This window comes from Heloderma suspectum, chromosome 5, assembly GCF_057233095.1.
Source record: "Heloderma suspectum isolate Gila_16-S chromosome 5, 16-S_ref, whole genome shotgun sequence".
In the NCBI taxonomy this organism is placed as follows: Eukaryota; Metazoa; Chordata; class Lepidosauria; order Squamata; family Helodermatidae; genus Heloderma; species Heloderma suspectum.
Window position 1 is genome coordinate 16,991,719 of NC_139462.1, and position 21,980 is coordinate 17,013,698.

Genomic DNA, 21,980 nt, shown 5'->3' on the forward strand with positions numbered 1-21,980 from the left:
CAAAACATGGTATCCTTCCGCCTCTCTTTTCCTACGAGAGGCCAGGGAATGCCAAAGCGAAAATGGGGCCGTATTGCCTCTGGAAGAAACACCTCCGCCGAGTGGCATTAACGATTCCATCCCAGCAACCAATGAGAAAAGGGGGTGTTATTTTTTTTTAACCTCCCAATTCCCTCTCCTCCGGGTGCGTCGTATCACTCAGCTTGGAACCCTTCCGCTCAAAAACTTGAGCCGGAGGCGGGAGGAGGAGGAGGAGGAGGAGGAGGAGGAGGAGGAGGAGGAGGAGGAGGGGGGGGGACAACAAAAGCGACGGGTCAGGTGACGCACAGGGGGCGGGGCTGAGGGAGGGGCTCTGCCGCTCTCGGCCCGCCGACTCCATTTTGATGTCGCTCTGAGGCGTCTCTGGCTCGGGTGCCCCGCCGAGGTGTCCGGGGCTGGCGGCCGGGGGAGAAGGCGATGGTGCTGCTTCTGCGCTGACTCCCGGACGGGGGAAGGTCGGGGTTTGGAGGACGAGCGGGTGGTGGCTGAATGCGGGGCCGCTGGGTCGGGAAGGACGAGGCGCTGCCGCAGCTGTCGCCGCCGCTGTTGTTGTTGTTGGGATCGGCCGCCTCCCGTCGCTCCAGCCCCCGACCTTCCCCCTCCTCCTCCGTCCCTTCCGTAAGCCGGGAAAGGCAAGAAGGCGCCCCCGCTCCTGAGGAGAGGTGAGCCCCGGTCGGAGGGAAGCAGCAGCAGCAGCCGGGGAGGAGGGGGGTCGTGCGGGGGCGGGCCGGGGAAGGAGCGGCGGGGTCCCGAACTGAGACCGGGCGGGGGCTGCAGGTGCGTCTTTTAGCGGGGATGAGTGGTTTCCGCGCTGATTTTTGAACATATTTTGGATTATTTTTTCCGTAAACATAACGCGAACAACAAGCAGCCGAAGAGGGCGGTACGCAGATCATTGATAGCATTAGCAATACCATTTATTAGTGATCGATTATAGAGAGATCAGTCAGTGTTGTCGCCTTGCCGAAAACATCCTGAAATAACGCAAGGGTGGCCTTTTTAAATTCGGTTTTGTGCGGTGCTTTCTTACCTTTTTATTGTTGGGCTTTGGGGGGGGGCGTCTTGTGTTTTTGTTATTGTTAGCTGCTTTGGTGCTGTATGCAGAAAGGCGACATATAAACTGAAACAGTAAATACATAGGGGAAGGGATGGTGCTAGCCCAGAGCAAGTCCCTATGGAAGGGGGTGTGGGAGTGTCTTGGGAAGAAATGATAGGCATTTCCTTTTAAGAGGTTATAACGATTGCTGCAAGAATAATATTGACCCCCCCAAGTGTATCTCAATCCTTACAATAAGCCTAACAATGCTTATTCTTTGATATTTTTAAAGGCCACTCCACTTATTATCCCCTTATTATCTATCCCCTTATTATAGATGAAGGAGAGGGGCGGGTAGGTAATGAGTTTATACCTGAAACTCTCGGTAACACTCCATGCATCCGATGAAGTGGGACTATAGTCTACAAAAGTTCATGCGATAATAAATGCGTTAGTCTTTAAGGTGGCCCCGGATTCTTTGTTGTTATGGCAAGGGCTGAGATTTGGAGGGAGTGTTCCTGGCTCACTGCTCAGTGCGCTTAACTTGCCACTGTATGGGCTTGTGTGTGTGAGAGAAACCCAGCGCTCAGCAGGAGTGAGCCCCTTTGGAAGGCCTGGTGTGGTTTTGTGCTGACCAAGATGGGGAAAGCTTTATTTAGAGGGGAAGATTTAGATAGAGTCAGGGAAACTGACAGATGGCTCTTGGGGGTATAGTTTTGGCTTAAGTGGGAGAGATCTCCTGTGGGTGAGATGTCTTTTCTGATTGGAAGGCGTTAAGAGTGGTGGCACAAAGCTCTTGGGTACTAGGGAGGGCTGTGGGGCTGGAGAGAATATGGTTCTCTCAGTGGGGGGGGTGTGAGCAAAATCCGGTAGCAGGGTGTGGGTGTGTGCACGCGCCGGGGGGGGGGGTATGTAGCGGTGATCAGGAAGAGTTTACTAGAATGAACAGAGGACAGTAGAAGGTATCTAACAGTGACAGCGTGGTTTTTAGAATTGGCAGGGTGTTTATTATATTAAGAGGGGAGTAAGCAAGTGGTAGGGCCGCGGTGGCTTAGTGGTTAAGATGCTGAACTGCAGACTGGAAGGTCAGCAGGACAGCAGTTCGAGTCCCGAGTGCTGCGTGACGGAGTGAGCTCCTGTCTTCAGTCCCAGCTTCTGCCAACCTAGCAGTTTGAAAGCAAGAAATTGCAAGTAGATAAATAGGTACCGCCTCGGCGGGGAAGGTAACAGCGTTCCGTGCACCTCGGTGTTCAGTCATGCTGATGGCCACGGAAGGGTCTTCGGACAGCGCTGGCTCTTCGGCTTAGAAACGGGGATGAGCACCGCACCCTAGAGTCGGACACGACTGGTTGGGGACACCTTTACCTTTAAGCAAGTGGTATGTTGGACTGAAGTTCTCTCAAGAGGGTTTCATGGGTTTGGAATTAGAGGGAAGATACCATGCAAAGAGAGAGAAGGAAATGAGAACTGGGGCTGTGATTGGACACAGAATTAGGTTAGGTTGCTTATTGAGCAGGAATAACTGTGTTTACTTTGTGGCAGTGTTGATTAGGGGGGCTGTAAAGAAAATGTGGAATTTAAGAGTGAGGATGAAATTTCCACAGTGGGTTCAGAGACCGGGTAGAAGAGGGAAAGAGGAGACTGGGACTTTCTTCTCACCCAGCACAGGGTATTATTAGAAGTTATAAGGAATCCTTGTGTATTGGGCTGCCATTGTTAGATCAGGTTTACATATAGTAATTGTGTTGTGCTTGTGTATAAATGGCACATACCTTGCTCACACTCTGGTTTGGAGTAGAGATCTTTTGTATACATGACAAGTTCTGTTCATGGGGGTTTGACTGAGGACTGAAACAGAGGTGACATGGGCCTCAGAACAAAGTCTTGGTAGTAATTTTTCTCCAGGGTTGAACAAAAGACAGCCCTTCACTTCATTTGAATAATAGAAGGTGGAATTGAAACCAGGTCACATTTATGACTCAGGCCCAGACCTTGTGTGCATGTGTGAGAGAGAGAAAGCGCGCACGCAAGGGAGATTGTTATTGCAAGGGATCGTTATTGGGATGGTCCAAATCATACTGAGATCACAGTGGACTCTGAAATCTGGCAGATTGGACTGCAGGGTTATATGCTGACCTGCCTTTAAATGGTTGGGAGAGGCTATCAAAATGCTTTATCACTTGGGCAGCCTAGTGCTATGCATGTTTACTCAAAAGCAAGTCCTCTTTGTTTTGATGAATCTTCCTCCCAAGTACGTGTGTATAGAGTGGTAGCCTGATGGTGGTTATTGCTGGTGGTGAGTCTGTGTATGCGCGTTCTTCTGCCGCCCCCTTCAGTCATTCAGAAGTTGCTGTTGCTTTGTGTACGTGACAACCCTCTTCTACGCCTCACTTCTCCCTCCTGCTGAACAACCTCTCTTTCAGCCAGTCGCTGAAAGGGCAGAGGGACAAGTCTTTCCCAGTCCTTTCAACAGGGGATAAAATTCAAGTCAATGTTATAGCCCTTGCTTTCTCTCTCATTGGGTGGCTTGACTACCCTCGTAAAAAGTTTATGTAGTTGGATGGGTGGGCAGTTCAGAAAAATGTGTAGTGTTGAGATTCCAAGGAATACCCAGATCTTTAATTGTAAAGTTCTTATCACTACAGGCTAGGAATAAATTCGGTGGGCTTGAATTCTAACATTTATGATTAATGTTGAAGTAGATATTATATCAACCTTTAAAAAGGCTATAAAGTTTTTTCTCTCTCTCCTCATCCTGCCCCCTAAGATGAAGGACACGGGAGTTGAAGAACAGATGAGCAGTTGGCTCTTCAAGCAGCTGAAACTCCATTTGGAGCAGGAATGGAAATACCAACCTCAGGAAAAGGGGCTGAGCCTGATTGAGTGCACTGCTGAGGTGAGGAGATGCTTGTCGCTTGGGGTGGTAATTAACTTTTCATATGATTGAGCCTCAGTTGTGGTGACTTTGTTGAGGAAATGGCCAAAAGCATAGATTTTTCTTCATGTATTTAGAGCAGGTAGCTAGTAGTATTACTAGCTAATTGCTTTGAGCATTCAAGCCATTTCATATACAGTTGGTCCATTCAGATGTAACAGTTTCAGCCTAATAAATCGTAGTGTATTAGGCCTAGCGCAGAAGTGAAGAACCTCCAGGGCTCCCAAGTTGGCCATGCCCTTTTCCTCTAACCACCAAATCTTTGGTGATTTCCTGGCTTTGGGGCAGTTTTTTCCCCATTCTAAAAGAGTGGAATGCCTTTCCTAAGTCTTTATTACTGTCATTAAGAGTTTTAAGCTAAAATGTGCTGGGGTTTTGGCCCTACCCCTTTTGCCTTTGGTCTCGCCCACCACTGGAATGTTGTCTCCAAAAGCTGCTCTGAAATGGAGTTTAACCCTCAGGCTGAAAGAGGTTCTGCACCCTTGGTCTAGAGTGAGCGCACCCCACCCCAGTCGCAGTGGCTTTAATGCTTCTATCTGTAATGGTGTGTTCAAAGCACAGTTCCCTGTTATATTCAAACTGGGAAACTGTAGGTTAAACTTGGACTACAATCTGCACTATGAAACAGGATTGCTTCTGAACTGGTCAACTATCTCAGTAAAATGTTTTCAAAGACAGGTTCTCTGTTCAAATTTAGGTTAGGAATATAAGAAGCAGTATATTCCTCTGTGCCAACTAATTCTGCCCAAAGCTCTTGTTTGTAAAGAATTTTTATTTGCAGCAAATAGCAGCTCTTTCAACACTGGGCCTGGTCCCGCCAAAATTAAGCAGCATGAGATCCTGTTGATCTCAATAACAAAGATTTAAGCATGTGTTTAATTCTCCCGTTCAAATCAACAAAACATAAAAACGTTTAACTTCAATTTCATTGTACCTCTTCTTACACTTAGCTTGTGGACTGGACAGCACTGCTTCCAAATGACTTTACTAAGGCGCTGGCTAGGCTGTATGTAGCATGAGTCACATGTTTCTTAACTGGCAGGTTCCACTTTGATTGGAAATGAACAGTTGCCCCAGAGGTGGTCAGGTGAGGGGCAACCTCCCATTTCCCTGTAGGAAGATGCCTGCTATACTGAAAGCAGCATGTTGCTTTTAGCAAAGCTAGGGCCAATCACTGAGTGACTTTACTGTGGATGGAGCAGCTTCTTCTCTTCCCTGAAAAAGCTGCTTTGTGGGGGAGTAGGTGACCTCATGTTAAGGTGGAAGGGTTTCTGGCTCCTGGGTAGCTTAACTAAGGAGGGTTTGCCTGCCATTCTTTTTTTGCCCCGTCTCCCAAAGAGGTTGGCCACTACTGCTATAGAAGAATGTGTAGATCATCTTCTAAGATTTTACAGTGCGGAGTTTCTACAATTAGCATTAAGATATTTGTCTTATTACAGAATGAAAATACCTTATGTCCAAGACTGAGGAATGCAAAAGCAGAAGATCTCTGGAGTCTGACCAGCTTCTTTGGGTTTGCCACAGAAACATTTGTCCTAGCTGTCAACATTCTAGACAGATTTTTGGCACTTATGAAGGTATCTAGAAGTGTATCAGATTTTGAACATACTGTATTGAATATGTGTTCTTAAAGTGGTTGACACTTCCTTTGGACTTTAAGGCAATATAATCATTCATTTCTTGGCATCTAGAATGATTCCATGATAAGCTATTAAGAATTAGGGAGTTAAATTCAGGACATACTGTTTATTAAATAAGTGTGTAATATTTAGTAGTATTCCCATGTTTCCTTTGTCCTCTCTAGTCCCCTGTCTTTGTCTTTTGTTGCCTTTGTTCTCAAACTGGATCACAGCCATGTTGCACTTCTTTAGCATCAACTGAATCTTTATGGCCTGATTCCATATGATGCCTTGTAAACAATCTGTTGCTGAAATCTTGTTGTTGTTGTTCAGTCATTCAGTCGTGTCCGACTCTTCGTGACCCCATGGACCATAGCATGCCAGGCCTTCCTGTCCTAAATCTAGAAAATGCCTATTTCAAATGGCAATAGAGAGGGCTTTAGGATTATAGCTTAGACTTGCTACAGCTTGTTCTAATATTGCAGTTGATCCTAGCTTTCTAACATAAGGGTCTTATTGTTCGACTCACTGTAAAGAACTGAATTTACAACACAACATGGAGAATGCTGAATGGATTTGCAGTACCTTTTAAAGTGTTTCACTTATTATCTGTTACTTGTTGCTAGGAAGCTTGCCATCCACTGCACCAGTTCATAATGTTGTTCTCCTTATCCTTAGGTGAAACCTAAGCATTTGTCCTGCATTGGAGTCTGTTGTTTTCAGCTGGCTGCTCAAGTAGTTGAAGAGGAATGCAACATTCCATCCCTCCATGATGTCATCCGGATTAGCCAATGCAAATGCACTGTGTCCGACCTGAAGCGGATGGAAAAAATAATCTCAGACAAACTGCACTTTGACTTCAAAGCTACTACTGCCTTAACCTTTTTGCACTTGTACCATACTATTGTACTCTGTCATACCTCAGAAAGGTAAGTGTTGGATCAGTCTAATTTCCTGTTTTTTAGTTAGTAGCCTCATGTCTACATCCATCCAAAGTTAGCTTTTTGACTCTCCCTTTCTTGCCTACACCTTCTTACTACTTGCAGTGGCTGCAAGTACTCCCATCTCAGTTGACATGTGTCTGTATGATAGGTGCTCATACTAAATGGGATCAGGAAAAATGGCTGAAATTGGAGAGTGGCAGGGGCAGTATGAATAGGACAAGTGAGATGCTTACAGGAGATGGATTGATCCACCCTACAGTCTGAGTAATGCTGACATACTGTCATCTTAATTTTGTTTAAATCTGCTACTTCTTAAGCCAATTTTTATGTGTTTTTCCTCTTGTCCCTTTATAGGAAAGAATTGTTAAATCTTGACAAACTGGAAGCACAACTTAAAGCTTGTAACTGCCGACTAGTCTTTTCAAAAGCAAAAGTAAGTCTGTGTGATGGGCTGCTCAGCAGGTGAATTTTGGAATCCAGTAATGCATTACTGAGCTGGATGTGTATATTTGTATTTTCAGCCATCCATCTTGGCCCTGTGCCTTCTTTCTCTAGAAGTGCAGACTCTGAAGTCCATTGAATTGTTTGAGATCGTCCTGTGTATTCAGAAGCATGCAAAGGTGAGAGATTCAAGTACACTTTATTTCTCTTGGACCCAGCAATCCTAACACAATGTAATGAATGCTCATCTGGAAACTGTAATTTTTTTTTTCAAGGCAGTCTTCCCCAAGCATGATTGGGAGGGCCAGATTGTTGAAAAGTTTTAGATTAGCGTTGTACAGGCAAGTTTCAGAAGTAAAAAAATGGCAATAAGGACTTGTTGCAAAATGAAAGACATTTCAATTTTTACCTATCTTGCTTCATGTGGTGACTATGAGTAGGAGATATAAGCTTGAGTGTGACGTTGCAGACTCTGTCCACAACCAGCTAGTAAACTAATTGCAGTACCTCACCAGCTTACAGTGGCTACAGTGACACTTCTGTCGTTAGTGTCCTCTGTAGATCAGGTATGAAGTAATTAAGAAATCATTTAAGTTGGTGAATTTAAGTTAAGTTAATTTAACTTAATTTAACTTAATTTAAATTACATTAATTTAATTTAGTGAATTTAAGTTAAGCCCTCCTCAGCTGAGCTCATTTTGTTACGCCTTTGCTAGCATAACAGAAGTAGTATGGATGGGATGCTGGCAGCCCCTGCATAAAATGTGACACTTGTAAATGACAAGCAGCAGGCAAATAATTGAGTAGAGACTACATGTTGTCACTCGGTTTCAGAATGCAAACATTCCAGTGTGTTAAAAGCTGCATCCTACTATGCTGATGAGCTCCTCAGCACATAATTCAGACTGCAGTTCCAATCAGTCTTACTTGAACACAAGTTTCATTGAAATCAGTATGCTTGCTTCAAGCAGATGCGATTGAGATGTGCATGCCAGTTCATTGGCCTGCAGTCTGATCTGTGTGCATGTTTACTTGGAAATAAGTCCCATGTGTGCAGTGGGGCTTACACTCAAATTGGTGCGGCTAAGATTGTAGCCATTGTGGATTTGTAGCAGTTTTATTTCTAGAAAGACTAATATAAATGTGGAATGTTTTTTAGATAAGTGACAGTGACTTACTCTACTGGAGGGACCTGGTCTCAAAATGCTTAGCAGATTACTCTTCTCCAGCCTGCTGCAAGCCAGACCATAAAAAGCTAGTTTGGATTGTTTCAAGACGCACTGCCCAAAATCTTCAAAACAGCTACTACAGTGTTCCTGAGTTGCCCACAATCCCAGAGGCTGGCTGCTTTGATGAAAGTGAGAGGTAAGTAAACCACATGGCCATCTTTAAGTAATAGCAATTCAAATCATGGACTTAACTTCCTTCTTTTGGGAGTGTAATTTTAAGGACTGATGATGGATAACCATCACGTAGTATTGCTTTTGTTAGCACTTAGAACAGGGATTGGAAACCTCAGGCCGGTCCAAAGGGCCTTGGGGGAGGCCCCTTCCTTGAAGCCCCACCCCCTCAGAGGGGAGGGAGTGGGAGAACATTCACTCCTCCTGTTGCCTTTCCCATATGGAGAAGGCAAATGGAGCAGTGAAGCCAGCAGAGTCAGCCTAGGGGAAGCTCAGATTGGAGCACAGCAGGCTCCCTGATTGAACCGCCTGCTGAAGAACCTGTAGCCAGTGCTTTGGCTGGGGACCTGATGATGTCAGGGCCGGGATCTGCCTCTGATGTCAAGAACGGAGCCCCACCCCCTAATGTCATCCTGCCCATGGGGACCAATCTGGCCCTCTTATCCAAACTAGTTTGACACCCCTGACTTAGAAAGATAAAATTACATTTCATTTTGAGGGTGGCAGGGCCAGAGCACAAAATATGCTCGTTCCACATCAGTTATGAAAGGTGTGTACATGTATCTGTGCGAAAGGATAATAGCTAAGCGGTAGAGCATGTGCATTTTCCATTTCCCCAAGATCAATCCCTGGCATTTCCAGGTTTTGTTGTTTTAAATCAGATAGCAGGGTTATGTGAAAGATCTCCGCATGACACCCTGGAGAGCCACTACTAGTAAGAACAAGACGGCATTGTTCGAGATGGACAAATAGTCTGCCCTGAGACCTTGTATAATTCACCTTCCGAAACTGGTGCCTTTAAAACAGGAGTGCCTTGTATGTTCACTTCTATTTTATTAGATGTCCCTCTGATCCACCAGTGTTTGCTAAATTTGTAAAATAAGAACATACAGTCATGTCTAACTCCCTAGAGAACCTTGCTAACCTGTCTTAAGTGGTCCTGAGTGTGCCTCCTTGACTACTATTTAAGCTCTTGCAGGATCAGATTACGGTTCACCTAGTCTAATAGGGAGAGGCTGTAGCTCAGTGGTAGAGCAGATGTTTTGAATGCAGAAGGTCCCAGGTTCAATCCCTGGCATCTCCAGGTAAGTCAGGAAGAACTTACAGTATCTCTGACACCCCGGAAAAGCACTGTTGCCAATCAGTGTCAACAATAATGAGCTAGATGGACCAGTCCTCTGACTTGGCATGAGGCAGCTTCTTGTATTCCTAATGCTCTTCTCAAGAATCCTCCCAGCTAGCTGGTGCTACGTGTGACTGATTTTAAAGTGTTTCTTTGTATCTGCTTTTTCACAGTTGTTGCGATGACTGATAGTTTTATATCACTTCGTCTTTTCTAGTGAGGATTCTTGTGAAGATATGAGCTGTGGAGAAGAAAGCCTTAGCAGTTCTCCACCAAGTGATCTGGAAAGCACTTTCTTCTTTGACCTCAAACCAAAATCAGAGTGGCAGGCTCTCTCCTTCGACTCAGTGTGCTAGATCCAGCTCTTAATACGTTATAGTACTTTAGGCAATAAGTATCTAAGCACTCTCTGTACCTTGGTACATGGTCTCATGGAGCACCCAAGATGTACTGTGGTTTTCTCCTTGGTGGTGATAAGTCATATGTAGCAAGGTGAATCCAATCAAGCATTTAGGCCCTTGTTCAGTGAGAGGCATTAACAAGTGCACTCTGTCTGCTAGCAGGCTACAAGATAGCTGTAAACCTTGATATATGCTTGAATGCCCTGCTGAAATTAGAGGTTGAATATTAATGGTGAAATATTTTTGGGATAGGTTCAATTGCAAAAAACAGTATATGCTTATTTCTTTTCGGACTGAAGTACTTTAACCAAAACATTCATTTTGCATTCTTTTTAAAATAAGGAGTCTCATTTTTTAAAAGCATTGTTCAATTTCAGGAAGCTTCTTTAATCAAGCATATGCTTAGATTTTTTAAAGGGAGGAATAAGATGACCTTTTAATTGCAAACCAACCTGGTTACATGTTCCAGGCATATTTTAGTGTTAAAACTTCTGAGGGCCATCTTTCAGATCCTCATATGAGGAATGAAACGGGTTCAGAAGACCTTTGTGTTAATGTAAAAAAGCATAGTACTTAAATTAGAAATATTTGATATTCAGTGTAAAGTCCACATTCCCGTTAACTACTAACTCCTGTAGCTTATTTCAGTATTTTTAAAATTGTCATAAGTAAATCCATAATCATAACATGTTTGCATGCTTAAGTGAAAGTTCTTAGCAGAAAGGCAAATGATTATATGCAGAAGTGTTGGTAAATGTGAAGTTGATACAACGGTTGTAATGGCAATTGATTGCTTGCCATTTTTTTCTTAAAGCACAGACTTTATGGTTACATTACTTAGTATCTTAAAATATATGCAAAGTGAGCAAAAGAAGAAACGTACTTTGTAGTCTAATGATGTGAAAGCGATGCCATGGTAGAAATGAAGGGGCAGCAAAAGTTGGGATTGTGTGGCCATCTTGTCTAGGCTGAAGTGCCTATGTGAATGGTGGTGATGTGTGGTGTGCTATGATTTTTATAAAGAAAAAAAGGTTTACAAAAATGTGTAAAAAATGTAAATTAAAACCTGTATAAAAACTTCAACAAGATAAGCTGAAAATTATTGTATTTTTACAGTGTGTATGTAACTTTCTCTATGTTGCATGTAGATATTAATTTATTGTATCCTGTATATGATATAAATACTGTATATTGAAGGCTTGCTTTTTTGGTACTACAAGCCTAAGTGTCAAAAGATGTTTTCTGAAAGCTATTTTCTCTCAAAGATAACTCGGACAATCTCTTTGCTTCAGTTCAATAAAACCAAATGCTTTTCCTATCTGTGTCTGCTCTAATTTTGACAATGGGAGGAAGTATGGCTGGCATAAAGTTAGAAATAGTAGAAAGCTCTTCCTAGAATGTTAATGTGGAAATTCTACCACAACTTAAACTTCCTGAATGGGGAGATTCCCTTCCCCAGAATTAAGAGGCAGCCTCCTGGAGAAGTGGCCTCTGTTACAGGCAAAATGGGCCTGTACCCTACTAGAATTCCAGGGCTAGAAAGATTTGTCCATTCTGCATAATTCCCTGGCCATCTTCCTGTCGGATCTAGCTTGATCTTAAGTGTGTACTTAGAACCAGAACCTTTGATGGAGAATTGGAAAACAAGCAGGAACTTTCCATACTTGACTGACTCCTTGGTTGGGGTTTCAAACTGGAACAAAAAACCCTCAGAGGCAGAGGTATCCAGGTCCTTACCTAAGCTGCCGCCTCTATGCGGTGGGGGATATACTGCTTTCTGTTTGGTAATGGAGCCTTCAGACTTGTAAGTATCTTGGAATTGTAGATCAGAAGCTGAATATGAGGCATCAATATGATGTGGCTGCAAAAAAGGCAAATGCTATTTGGGCCTGCATTCATAGAAGCATAGCTTCCAAATCCCGGGAAGTACTAGTTCCCCTCTACTCGGCACTGGTTAGGCCACATCTGGAGTACTATGTCCAGCTCTGGGCACTGCACTTTAACAAGGATGCAGACAAGCTGGAGAGGGTTCAGAGGAGGGCAACAAAGATAATCGGGACTGGAAACAAAGCCCTATGAAGAGAGACTGAAAGAACTGGGCATGTTTAGCCTTGAGAAGACTGAGGGGAGATATGTTAGCGCTCTTCAAGTACTTGAAAGATTGTCAAAGAGAGGAAGGCCAGGATCTCTTCTCAATCATCCCAGAATGCAGGAGACAGTATAATGGGCTCAAGTGACAGGAAACCAGATTCTGGCTGAACATTTAACAGTGGAACCAATTACCTAGGGAGGTAGTGGGCTGTCCCACACTGGAGGCATTCAAGATGAAGCAGGACAGCCATCTGTCGGGGATGCTCTGACTTGGATTCCTGCATTGAGCAGGGGGTTGGACTGGATGGTCTTGTAGGCCCCTTTCAACCCTACTATTCTATGATTCTGTAACATCAATGCTGATGAAATAGAAGGTTGTTACTAATTCCTAATTTGATATGGTTGCATGAGCAGTATAAATGAGCTGAAATGTATATGCCTGTGCACCCGAAGAGAAGCTTTGGTCTACCCTATCTTACATCACCATGACAGATATTTGTGCAATGTGCTTATCACCCTAGGCTGCAATTATGAATAAGGAACTGGTTATTCCTACCCCCCCCCCCCAGATAAGCTTTAGACCTTTCCAAGTGACACATTCACACCATGGGGGACTATCCCTTCAAAAAGATCCTCTAGCATTGTGTGGTCCATTGCTTTGTTTTGGCAAAAGTCATTCTTGATCATGCTGCCCCACTGCCAATGATTTCTGGTACACAAGGAACTGGGGGTGCATACCCCAAACTAAGCTTTAGACCCCCTGAAATTACGCATTCACACCACCAGATGCTTGTCCTCTATGAGGTGCCCTGGCATGTCTGGCCAACCCTGTTTTTGCACAAGACACCATACCATCAAGAACAATCAAGAGGGCACCCCTTTCCCCAAAGGCCTAGTGTGCCTGGCCTCCTGAGGATCAAGAGTAGCATGGTGATAAGGGGCTCTGATCAAGAACCCCCTCTGTTATAGTTAGATTGTCTTCAGCAGCCTTTCCCCACCTTGTGCCCCCAATGGCAGTGCAGGCTGGGGATCATAGGAGTTGTAATCCAACACATCCAGAGGACACCAGGAGGCTGGTCTAAAGTGACACACACAATGGCATTGGGTTCAATCCAGACATGAGTTAGTTGTGCTTGGGTCCTGTTGAAATAAATGTGAAAACTAATGTCATGTCTTAAGTCTCATTGCTAATTGTGTGAGCATCAACTTTGGCTCATAGATGATGGTAGCGAAAGCTGAGGACTGCATGTGTTCCCCTAAGGTGTTCTCTCCAGCCCCCCATGAGCCCCACCACAGAAATTACCACCTAATTTGCTGCTGAGAACTCTAAGACATGTGGGGAACATGTGGCCCTCCAGATTTTGTGGGACTGTAACTTCCATCAGCCCTTGTCAGCATAGCCAACAATGAGGGACATGGGAGTTGCAGTCCCACAACATCTGGAGGGCCACACATTCCCCATCTCTGCTCTAAGTATTTGCAATCACTGGGCCAGCTTCCCAGAAGACACTCTAAGAAAACACACTCAGAGGGCCTGCTACCGGGTTTCAAGGGAACATAAGAATAGTCCTGCTGGATCAGACCAAGGGTCCATCTAGTCCAGCATTCTGTTCCCCAGCAACTGGTGTACATAGGCATACTGCCTCTGGTACTGGAGGTAGCACATAGCCATCAGGACTAGTAGCCATTGATAGGCTTTTCCTCCAGGAATTTGTCCAACCCCCTTCTAAAGCCATCCAAACTGGTGGCCATCACTACATCTCGTGGTAGTGAATTCCATAGTTTAACTCTGCGTGGTGTGAAGAAGGGCTTCCCTTTATCTGTCCTGAATCTCCCACCCATCAGCTTCATGGGATGACCCCACTGGGTTCTAGGATTATGAGAGAGGGGAAAAAATGTCTCCCTATCCACATTCTCCACACCATGCATAATTTTGTAGACCCCCCTCACGTCTCCCCAATCCCAATTGTTGTAACCTTCTCTCACAGGGGAGATGCTCCAACCCCTTGACCATTTTAGTTGTGTGTGTGCTCACAAGTACACAATTGTGTGCAGGGCCTGTGCCAAGGGTCGACATGATTGGGCTCCTGCCCAGGGCCCACTGCCCACTGCCCCGCAGGGACCCAATGACAAAAGCTCCCTGGACTTCACTTCACCGTTGCAACCTGCTTGTTCATCTGCCCCTCACTGTGGCCCAGACAAGTGAGACGTGAGAAGCAGTAGATGCCGCTGCCTTCTTGCTTGCTGGCTCTCTGCATATGGTAGCAATAAGGAAGACGTGCAACAGGAGCTGGTGACAATGGCAGTGAGAAGGGAGACTCACTGAGGCAGGGGGCCCATGGAGGGTGTCTTGCCCGAGGGCCCTCGAAGACTTGAAGCTGCTGCTGGCATGTGTGGTCCCTGCTCACCCCAACTGACATCACATGTGGCCCTGTGGCCAAAAAGATTGTGCACCCCTGCTCCGTCTAGGCCTTCTGCTTAGTAGAAAACCAGTTATGTTTTTGCCCTCTAGATGGTGCCACCTCTTTGCTATATGGGGACTATGCAGACATTGCAGAGAGCGCTTGCTAGCACATTCCATAATCCCTGTGCCTGGTTCTTTTGGATCAACAGGTAGTCTTGCTAGCTTCAGGGGGCTGCTGGTCTTGCAGGCTGTGTGGCCGACTGCAGGTCTGTGCCTATCAACCCCCAGGACAATCTGGGATCTTGATACACTCTGGCTTTATTTTGGAGGGTACCATCAAGGTCAATTACCCTAGCTGGGAACCAGTGTGTATCTTTCTATGTTCATATGGGTTTAAGGTTGACATAGGTATTTTAAAGCTATACATCAGCAGCCTTCTTCAACCTGGTGCCCTCCAGATGGTTTGGACTACAATACTCAGAAAACTTTACCATTGGCATTGGCCATGTGGGCTGGGGCTCATGGGTTGAAGTCAAACACATCTGGAGGGCACCAGGTTGGAGAAGGCTGTTATAGGAAATCCAGCTGTTCTGATAGCCATTTAATGGTCTCTGCACTATCGTTTATGTTCATGGACAGAAAGTGATATCAGATTGCCTTCTGCTGGTGTAGGGAATGCATATGTGTGTCCTTCAAGTGTGGCAGGCCCAAGTGTTGGGCAAAATCCAACAAAATGGGACCCCCAAAATAAGTCACCAAGAGAAAAAAACAGTGGGGTTGCAGAAACATTTATTGATCCGTTGATTGATTAATTGTGCTCGCTCTTCAGAGCTGTAGCACAGGAGATGGAAGAGTGAGCACTATTTAACTGGAAAACTTTCCCTGATGAAGGTCTTTATGTAATGGTGTGAAATGTCTTGGATCAGTGAAATTTATTTTCTGCTACCATATTTTTTTTTTCTCTTGGTGACAAAGTGTTTGGTTGCCAGTAAGGCCCACAGGATTGCATGCTGTTGGGAGACATCCAACCGATATGTTATTTATTTAGGGTGCAATCCTATGCATGTTTAGACAGAAAAGAGTCCTACAACTCCCAGCATTCCCCATGTTGGCTGGGGCATGCTGGGAGTTGTAGGACTTTTTTCTGTCTCAACATGGATAGGATTGTGCCTGTAAAGTATGTTTACCCTGCTCCTAAGCCAAAAAAGGCTCCTGGAACGTCAGCAAAAAAGATAGCCCTTGCTTGCAAACTTACAATCTAAAAAGCCACGCTACATAAGGAAAAAGGGATGGAGAGGGAAGAGGAAAAAATTACGTAGACTGTCAGGAGGGCTGGTGGAATGGACCTGTTTTCCCTTTCATCTTCGGTGGGGGAGGGAGGGAGAAGAGTCCAACTGGAGCAGGCTTTGATATTCCCTTTGCCTGCTCTTGATGCCCTCACTCCTTCTTTCCCTCAGGGCAGTTAATGCCACTTAGCCCTGGGGGCAGGGGAGTAGTCCAATTGCAGCAGACCTTGATGTTTCTTTTGCAAGTTTCTAGCACAGTAAATTTACATAAGAAATAAACTACATTAGACCTTTCTTGGGTGGCAGATGGCTAGGTCAGCATGACATCTTCAACCATGTCCACATCTGGCACACAAATTCTGACCGATGTCCATGATCGTGACAAACATACCTGTTCCCAGGGTCTTGAACTTCTGCTGAAGTTAGATTCTCCAGCACATCTCCAAGGCTTCTTGGGGACAGGTCTTCTAGGCAGCACAAGACATCACTCTGCCTGGGGCAGGAGGTCCTTCCCTGCCATCCAGCCAGGGATAGTCTTAGGGGTGGGTGAGCTGGGCAGTTGCTGGGGTGCTGAGCTGGGGGGAGCTGCCAGGGGCTGCTTGGGAAGGAACTATGGGGAAGGAGGACCAGCCAGCTGCATCAGGTGGACCCTGAGCCTGTTTCTGCCCCTGCCAAACAAACAGGTACTTAGGCGGGGCTGCCAGAGGCAGCGCCTTGGCATGCGCCTCGGCGTTGCGCCACGTGCGACGCTAAGTATGCTCTTAGCGTCACACTTGGAGACGCATGGAGGAGCATATAAAGATCTACCCACCGCCTCTCCAGAGACATCAGCAGCCAGAGATACCAGCAGCAAATAGCAGCAGCAGAGGGCAGCAGCGTTAAAGACCAGAAAGAAAGGGGCAAACACAGATTCTACCTGCTCCTTTTTAGCTCCTGCTCTCTTTTATATATTTTTATACTGTTTTATATTTTACATCTTAACATTTTAATATGTGCCTGGGAAGTCCTTCGAGCAACTCAGGGGGTCGGGGAGGTGCCACCATAACTGTGGTCATGGGTAGTGGGAGGTATGGCGTTGGGGGATTAACAGGCAAGCTGAGGAGAAGAGATGGTTCCTGGCAGCCTTACCAGCTTGCCCTCAGGTCTGGTGGTGGTGGTGCTGAATATTTTGGGTTGGCCCAAAATAAAATCTCATCCATGATTTGATTGTGGATGAGGGGGCTGACTTGGTATGTATTACTGAGACCTGGGTGGGGGAACTGGGAGGGGTCACTCTCTCCCAGCTGTGCCCTCCTGGGTACTTGGTGCAGCACCAACACCGACTTGAGGGACAGGGAGTGGGGGTTGCCATGGTCTATAGGAATTTGATCCCTCTCTCCAGGCTTCCTGCTCATTTGAGTGCAGATCTTGAGTGCTTGTACCTTGTGTTGGGTACCCGGGACAGATTAGGGATTCTGTTGGTATGCCGCCCACCCCGCTGCCCATCGGACTCCGTGCCTGAGCTGACAGAGGTGGTCTTGGACTTGGTGTTGAGGACCCCTAGGATGATGGTCCTCGGGGATCTCAACTTCCATGCCGAGGCCGCTGTATCCAGGGAGGCTCAGGACTTCATGGCCGCCATGACAACCATGGGGCTGTCCCAACATGTCATCAGCCCAACGCATATAAAAGGACACACGCTTGATCTGGTTTTCTCGACTGGGCAGGACGATGGTGATCTGAAAGTGGAGGAATTAACATCTGTTCCTTTGTCATGGTCAGATCACTTCCTGCTGAGGTTTAGACTCCTGGCAGCCTTCCCCAAGGGTGGGGGACCTATTAAAATGGTCCACCCCCGGAGGCTAATGGATTCTGATGGATTCCAGAGGGCTCTGGGGGATTTTCCTGCTGGTATGGCTGGTGCTCCTGTCGAAGCCCAGGTTGCTCTGTGGAATGCAGAGATCACTCGGGCGGTTGACACAGTCGCGCCCAAGCGCCCTCTCCCTCTGAGCAGAGCCCGGCCAGCTCCTTGGTATACATAGAATAGTAGAGTTGGAAGGGGCCTACAAGGCCATACACCTGAGCTGAGGGCAATGAAGCAAGAGGGGAGACGACTAGAACGCAGGTGGAGGAAAACTCATGCTGAGTGACTCTGACCGAACACAGGTAAGAGCTCGCCATCAAACCTACTCTGTGGTGGTGAGGGTGGCAAAGAGACAGTTCTTTTCCACCAGCATTGCATCTTCTGAGTGTCGTCCAGTGGAGCTTTTCCGAGAGGTTCGCAGCTTGTTACATTCTGGGCCAGGGAGAGAGACTGTGGAACCTTCGGTTGCACGTGGTGATGAGTTTGCATGGCACTTTGAAGATAAAGTCGCTGAGATTCGCCATGAATTGGACACCACGATTAATGCAGTTCCATTGGTAGAGGCATCCAGAACACCATCTGGTCCAGTTCTATTGGATGAGATTCAGTTATTGAGGCCTGAGAATGCAGACAAGGTGCTTGGCCAAGTCCGATCGACCACTTGTGTGCTTGACCCTTGCCCTTCATGGCTTATTAAATCAAACAAGGCGGGGATGTTTAGCTGGGTCCAGGAGGTTGTAAATTCCTCCTTGAGAGAGGGTGTGGTGCCGGCCTCTTTAAAAGAGGCAGTAATCAGACCACTCCTGAAAAAGCCTAACCTGGACCCGGAGGATGTTAACAATTATAGGCCAGTGGCCAACATCCCCTTCTTGGGCAAGGTGCTTGAATGGTGGTTGCAGAACAGCTCCAGGCACTGTTGAATGAAACGGATTATCTAGATCCATTTCAGTCAGGCTTCAGGCCTGGTTTTGGAACGGAAACTGCCTTGGTCGCCCTGTAGGATGACCTCTGCTGGGAGAGGGACAGGGGGAGTGCTACCCTGTTGATTCTCCTGGACCTCTCAGCGGCTTTTGATACCATCGACCATGGTATCCTTCTGGATAAGTTGTCTGGGTTGGGAGTTGGAGGCACTGCACTGCAGTGGTTCCGCCCCTACTTGGATGGCCGACTCCAGAAGGTGGTGCTGGGGGATTATTGCTCTGTGCCATGGCAATTATGCCATGGGGTTCCACAGGGCTCTATTTTATCCCTCATGCTGTTTAACATCTACATGAAACCGGAGGTGTGGGCTGAGGTGCAGATGATACCCAGCTCTACCTCTCTTTCTCATCAAACCCAGGTGAGGCAGTGGCTGTTCTGAATCAGTGTCTGGGCATGGTAATGGACTGGATGAGGGCCAATAAACTGAAACTCAATCCAGACAAGACGGAGGTACTGTTAGCAGGTGGTTCGTCTGCCTGGCTAGGTGATATTCAACCTGTTCTGGAGGGGGTTGCACTCCCCCTAAAGGATCGCGTTCATAGTTCGGGGGTGCTCTTGGATCCAGAACTGTCACTTGAGGCACAGGTGAACTCAGTGGCACAGAGCACTTTTTATCACCTTAGGTTGGTATACCAACTACGCCTTTATCTGGACAGTGAGTACTCGAAGCCAACTTGGATTTGTCAAGAACAAATCCTGCCAGACAAATCTGATCTCATTTTTTGATCAAGTAACCTCCCTTGTGGACCGTGGGAATGCTGTAGACATCATATACCTCGACTTCAGCAAGCTTTCAACAAAGTGCCCCATGATATCCTGTTGAGCAAACTAGCTCAAAGTGGGCTAGATGAAACAGCGATCCGGTGGATCCACAGTTGGCTACAGAATCGGACTCAAAGAGTGCTTATCAATGGGACCTTCTCAAACGGGGGAGAAGTAACGAGTGGGGTACCACAGGGCTCAGTCCTGAGCCCAGTGCTCTTCAACATTTTTATTAATGACTTGGAGGAGGAGGTGCAGGGAATATGATCAAATTTGCAGATGACACAAAATTGGGGGGGATAGCTAATACTTTGGAAGACAGAAACAAAATTCAAAATGATCTGGATAGACTGGAGTGCTGGGCAGAAAACAACAGAATGACATTTAATAGGGATAAATGCCAAGTTCTGCACCTAGGAAAAAGAAACCAAATGCACAGTTACCAGATGGGGGATACGTGGCTCAACAACACTACAAGCGAGAAGGATCTTGGAATTGTTGTCGATCACAAGCTGAATATGAGCCAACAATGTGATGTGGCTGCAAAAAAGGCAAATGCTCTTTTGGGCTGCATTGATAGAAGCATAGCTTCCAAATCCCGGGAAGTATTAGTTCTCCTCTACTCAGCACTGGTTAGGCCTCATCTGGAGTACTGTGTCCAGTGCTGGGCACCACATTTTAAGAAGGATGCAGAGTTGCAGACAAACTGGAGAGGGTTCAGAGGAGGGCAACAAAGATGATCAGGGGACTGGAAACAAAGCCCCATGAGGAGAGACTGAAAGAACTGGGCATGTTTAGCCTTGAGAAGAGAAGACTGAGGGGAGATATGATAGCACTCTTCAAGTACTAGAAAGGTTGTCACAGAGCGGAAGGCCAGGATCTCTTCTTGATCATCCCAGAGTGCGGGACATGGAATAATGGGCTCAAGTGACAGGAAGCCAGATTCCGGCTGAACATCAGGAAAAACTTCCTGACTGTTAGAGCAATATGACAATGGAACCAATTCCCTAGGGAGGTGGTGGGCTGTCCCACACTGGAGGCGTTCAAGACGAGGCTGGACAGCCATCTGTCAGGGATGCTCTGACTTGGATTCCTGATTGAGCAGGGGGTTGGACTCGATGGCCTTGTAGACCCCTTCTAACCCTATTCTATGATTCTATGATTCTATGGACAGAGATAGCCTAGCTACAGTTATCCATGCTCTGATAACTTCTCGTCTGGATTACTGCAATGAATTTCCAGGCCCAATTCAAAGTGCTGATATTAACATTCAAAGCCCTGAATGGCTTGGGGCCACGTTATCTGAAGGATCGCCTCCTCCCATATGTGCCTGCCCGGACCTTAAGATCATCTTCAGAGGCCCTTCTCCATGAGCCCCTGCCAAAGGAAGTGAGGCGGATGGCTACTAGGAGGAGGGCTTTTTCTGCTGTGGCACCCCGGCTGTGGAATGAGCTCCCTAGTGAGGTTCACCTGGCACCTACATTGTATTCTTTCCGGCGCCAGGTGAAGACCTTTTTGTTTTCCCAGAAATTTTAGCATTTTAGCTCTTTAGGCTTTTAGCTTTGCTGTTTTAAATCTGTATTTTAAATCCCTGCACTGTTACTAGGTTTTATTCTGGTTTTATTCTGGTTGTATTGTTTGCTGTGGTTTTAATGTTTTATATATTTTGTATTGTTTTATTGTGTGCTCTTTGGTTTTAATTTTTGTGAACTGCCCAGCTTGCTTCGGCTATTGGGCGGTATAGAAATGAATGACTGAATGAATGAATGAGCAAGCTGAGCTGAGGGGGACACAAAGCTGAGGTCACTGCCTGTGTGTGTTTTTTTTTTAATGTACTATCTGTAGTGATCTAAGGTGGCAAAAAGCAAGTGTCAGTTACCTTTTTCAAGTTTTTAGAGCTTGTTTGAGTACTAACTAAAAATGGTCTTCCTTCAATTAGCTTGAAAGTACTTTCTCCACCCCAATTTCCACTTTGATGTCATTTGCGCTAGGTAAAAATCAGTGGAACACAGCTTTACTTTGGGACGATGTTACCAAGCACTTGGCACCTCAAATACTGTAAACACTATAAGCACTATATAAATAATACTAAAATAAAGCTGTAAGCTGTAAGAGGTCAGCTGAATACCCTTTTTATTTATAACTTATCTTATTTTTAAAGATAAAAACAATGGACATTCGATTACACTGCTATGTTTTGCAATAATGCACAACCCATACAACCTGGTAACACTGCAAAGCTTCAGGGCTGCCCAGAGATGGGATGGGGCAAATGGGGCAATTTGTTCCAGGCCCCCACAAAGCAAGGGCCCCCTGCCTCAGTTCCTGCATGTACCATTGGCCCGTGCCCTGACCCTGCCACATTGCTCACCAGAATCCTTGATATTTTGTTTAAAATTTTCATAAAATGAGGAAATGGTATATTAGAGTGCAAGATGACACTGAATCTCAACATGTAATTGTGGTGTAAGGGGACCTCTCCCCGGCCATGATGAAGTAGATATTTTACATAGTTGTGCTTGAAACAGAATAGATGCTAATTTGAGGCTTAAACTGGCTGTAAAATATATTCTTGATTGGCTGGAAGCGCGAGACTACTTGTTAGCTAGGCCTACAGTGCAAGTGTACGGGAGTCTAAACCCATCACGGCAAGGTCAAATCTTCCTTTATGTCCA

At 46.0% G+C, this 21,980-nt stretch overlaps 1 protein-coding gene across 4 annotated transcripts; it reads left to right on the forward strand.

The window, feature by feature from the left end:
- The first annotated feature begins 371 nt into the window (after nucleotides 1–371).
- On the forward strand, nucleotides 372–11,258 carry CCNG2 (cyclin G2). 4 transcript variants are annotated; one of them, XM_084855420.1, is made up of 9 exons: nucleotides 372–470; nucleotides 624–701; nucleotides 3,843–3,971; nucleotides 5,450–5,587; nucleotides 6,308–6,558; nucleotides 6,928–7,006; nucleotides 7,095–7,193; nucleotides 8,174–8,379; nucleotides 9,755–11,258. In XM_084855420.1, the coding sequence occupies exons 3-9, from the start codon at nucleotides 3,843–3,845 to the stop codon at nucleotides 9,891–9,893; spliced, it is 1,041 nt and encodes a 346-aa protein (XP_084711546.1). In that variant the 5' UTR covers nucleotides 372–470; nucleotides 624–701; the 3' UTR covers nucleotides 9,894–11,258. The 4 variants fall into 4 exon arrangements, with proteins under 4 accessions (XP_084711546.1, XP_084711549.1, XP_084711547.1 ...); XM_084855423.1 differs by having other exon boundaries at nucleotides 372–437; XM_084855421.1 differs by having other exon boundaries at nucleotides 372–413.
- The last annotated feature ends 10,722 nt before the right edge of the window (nucleotides 11,259–21,980 follow it).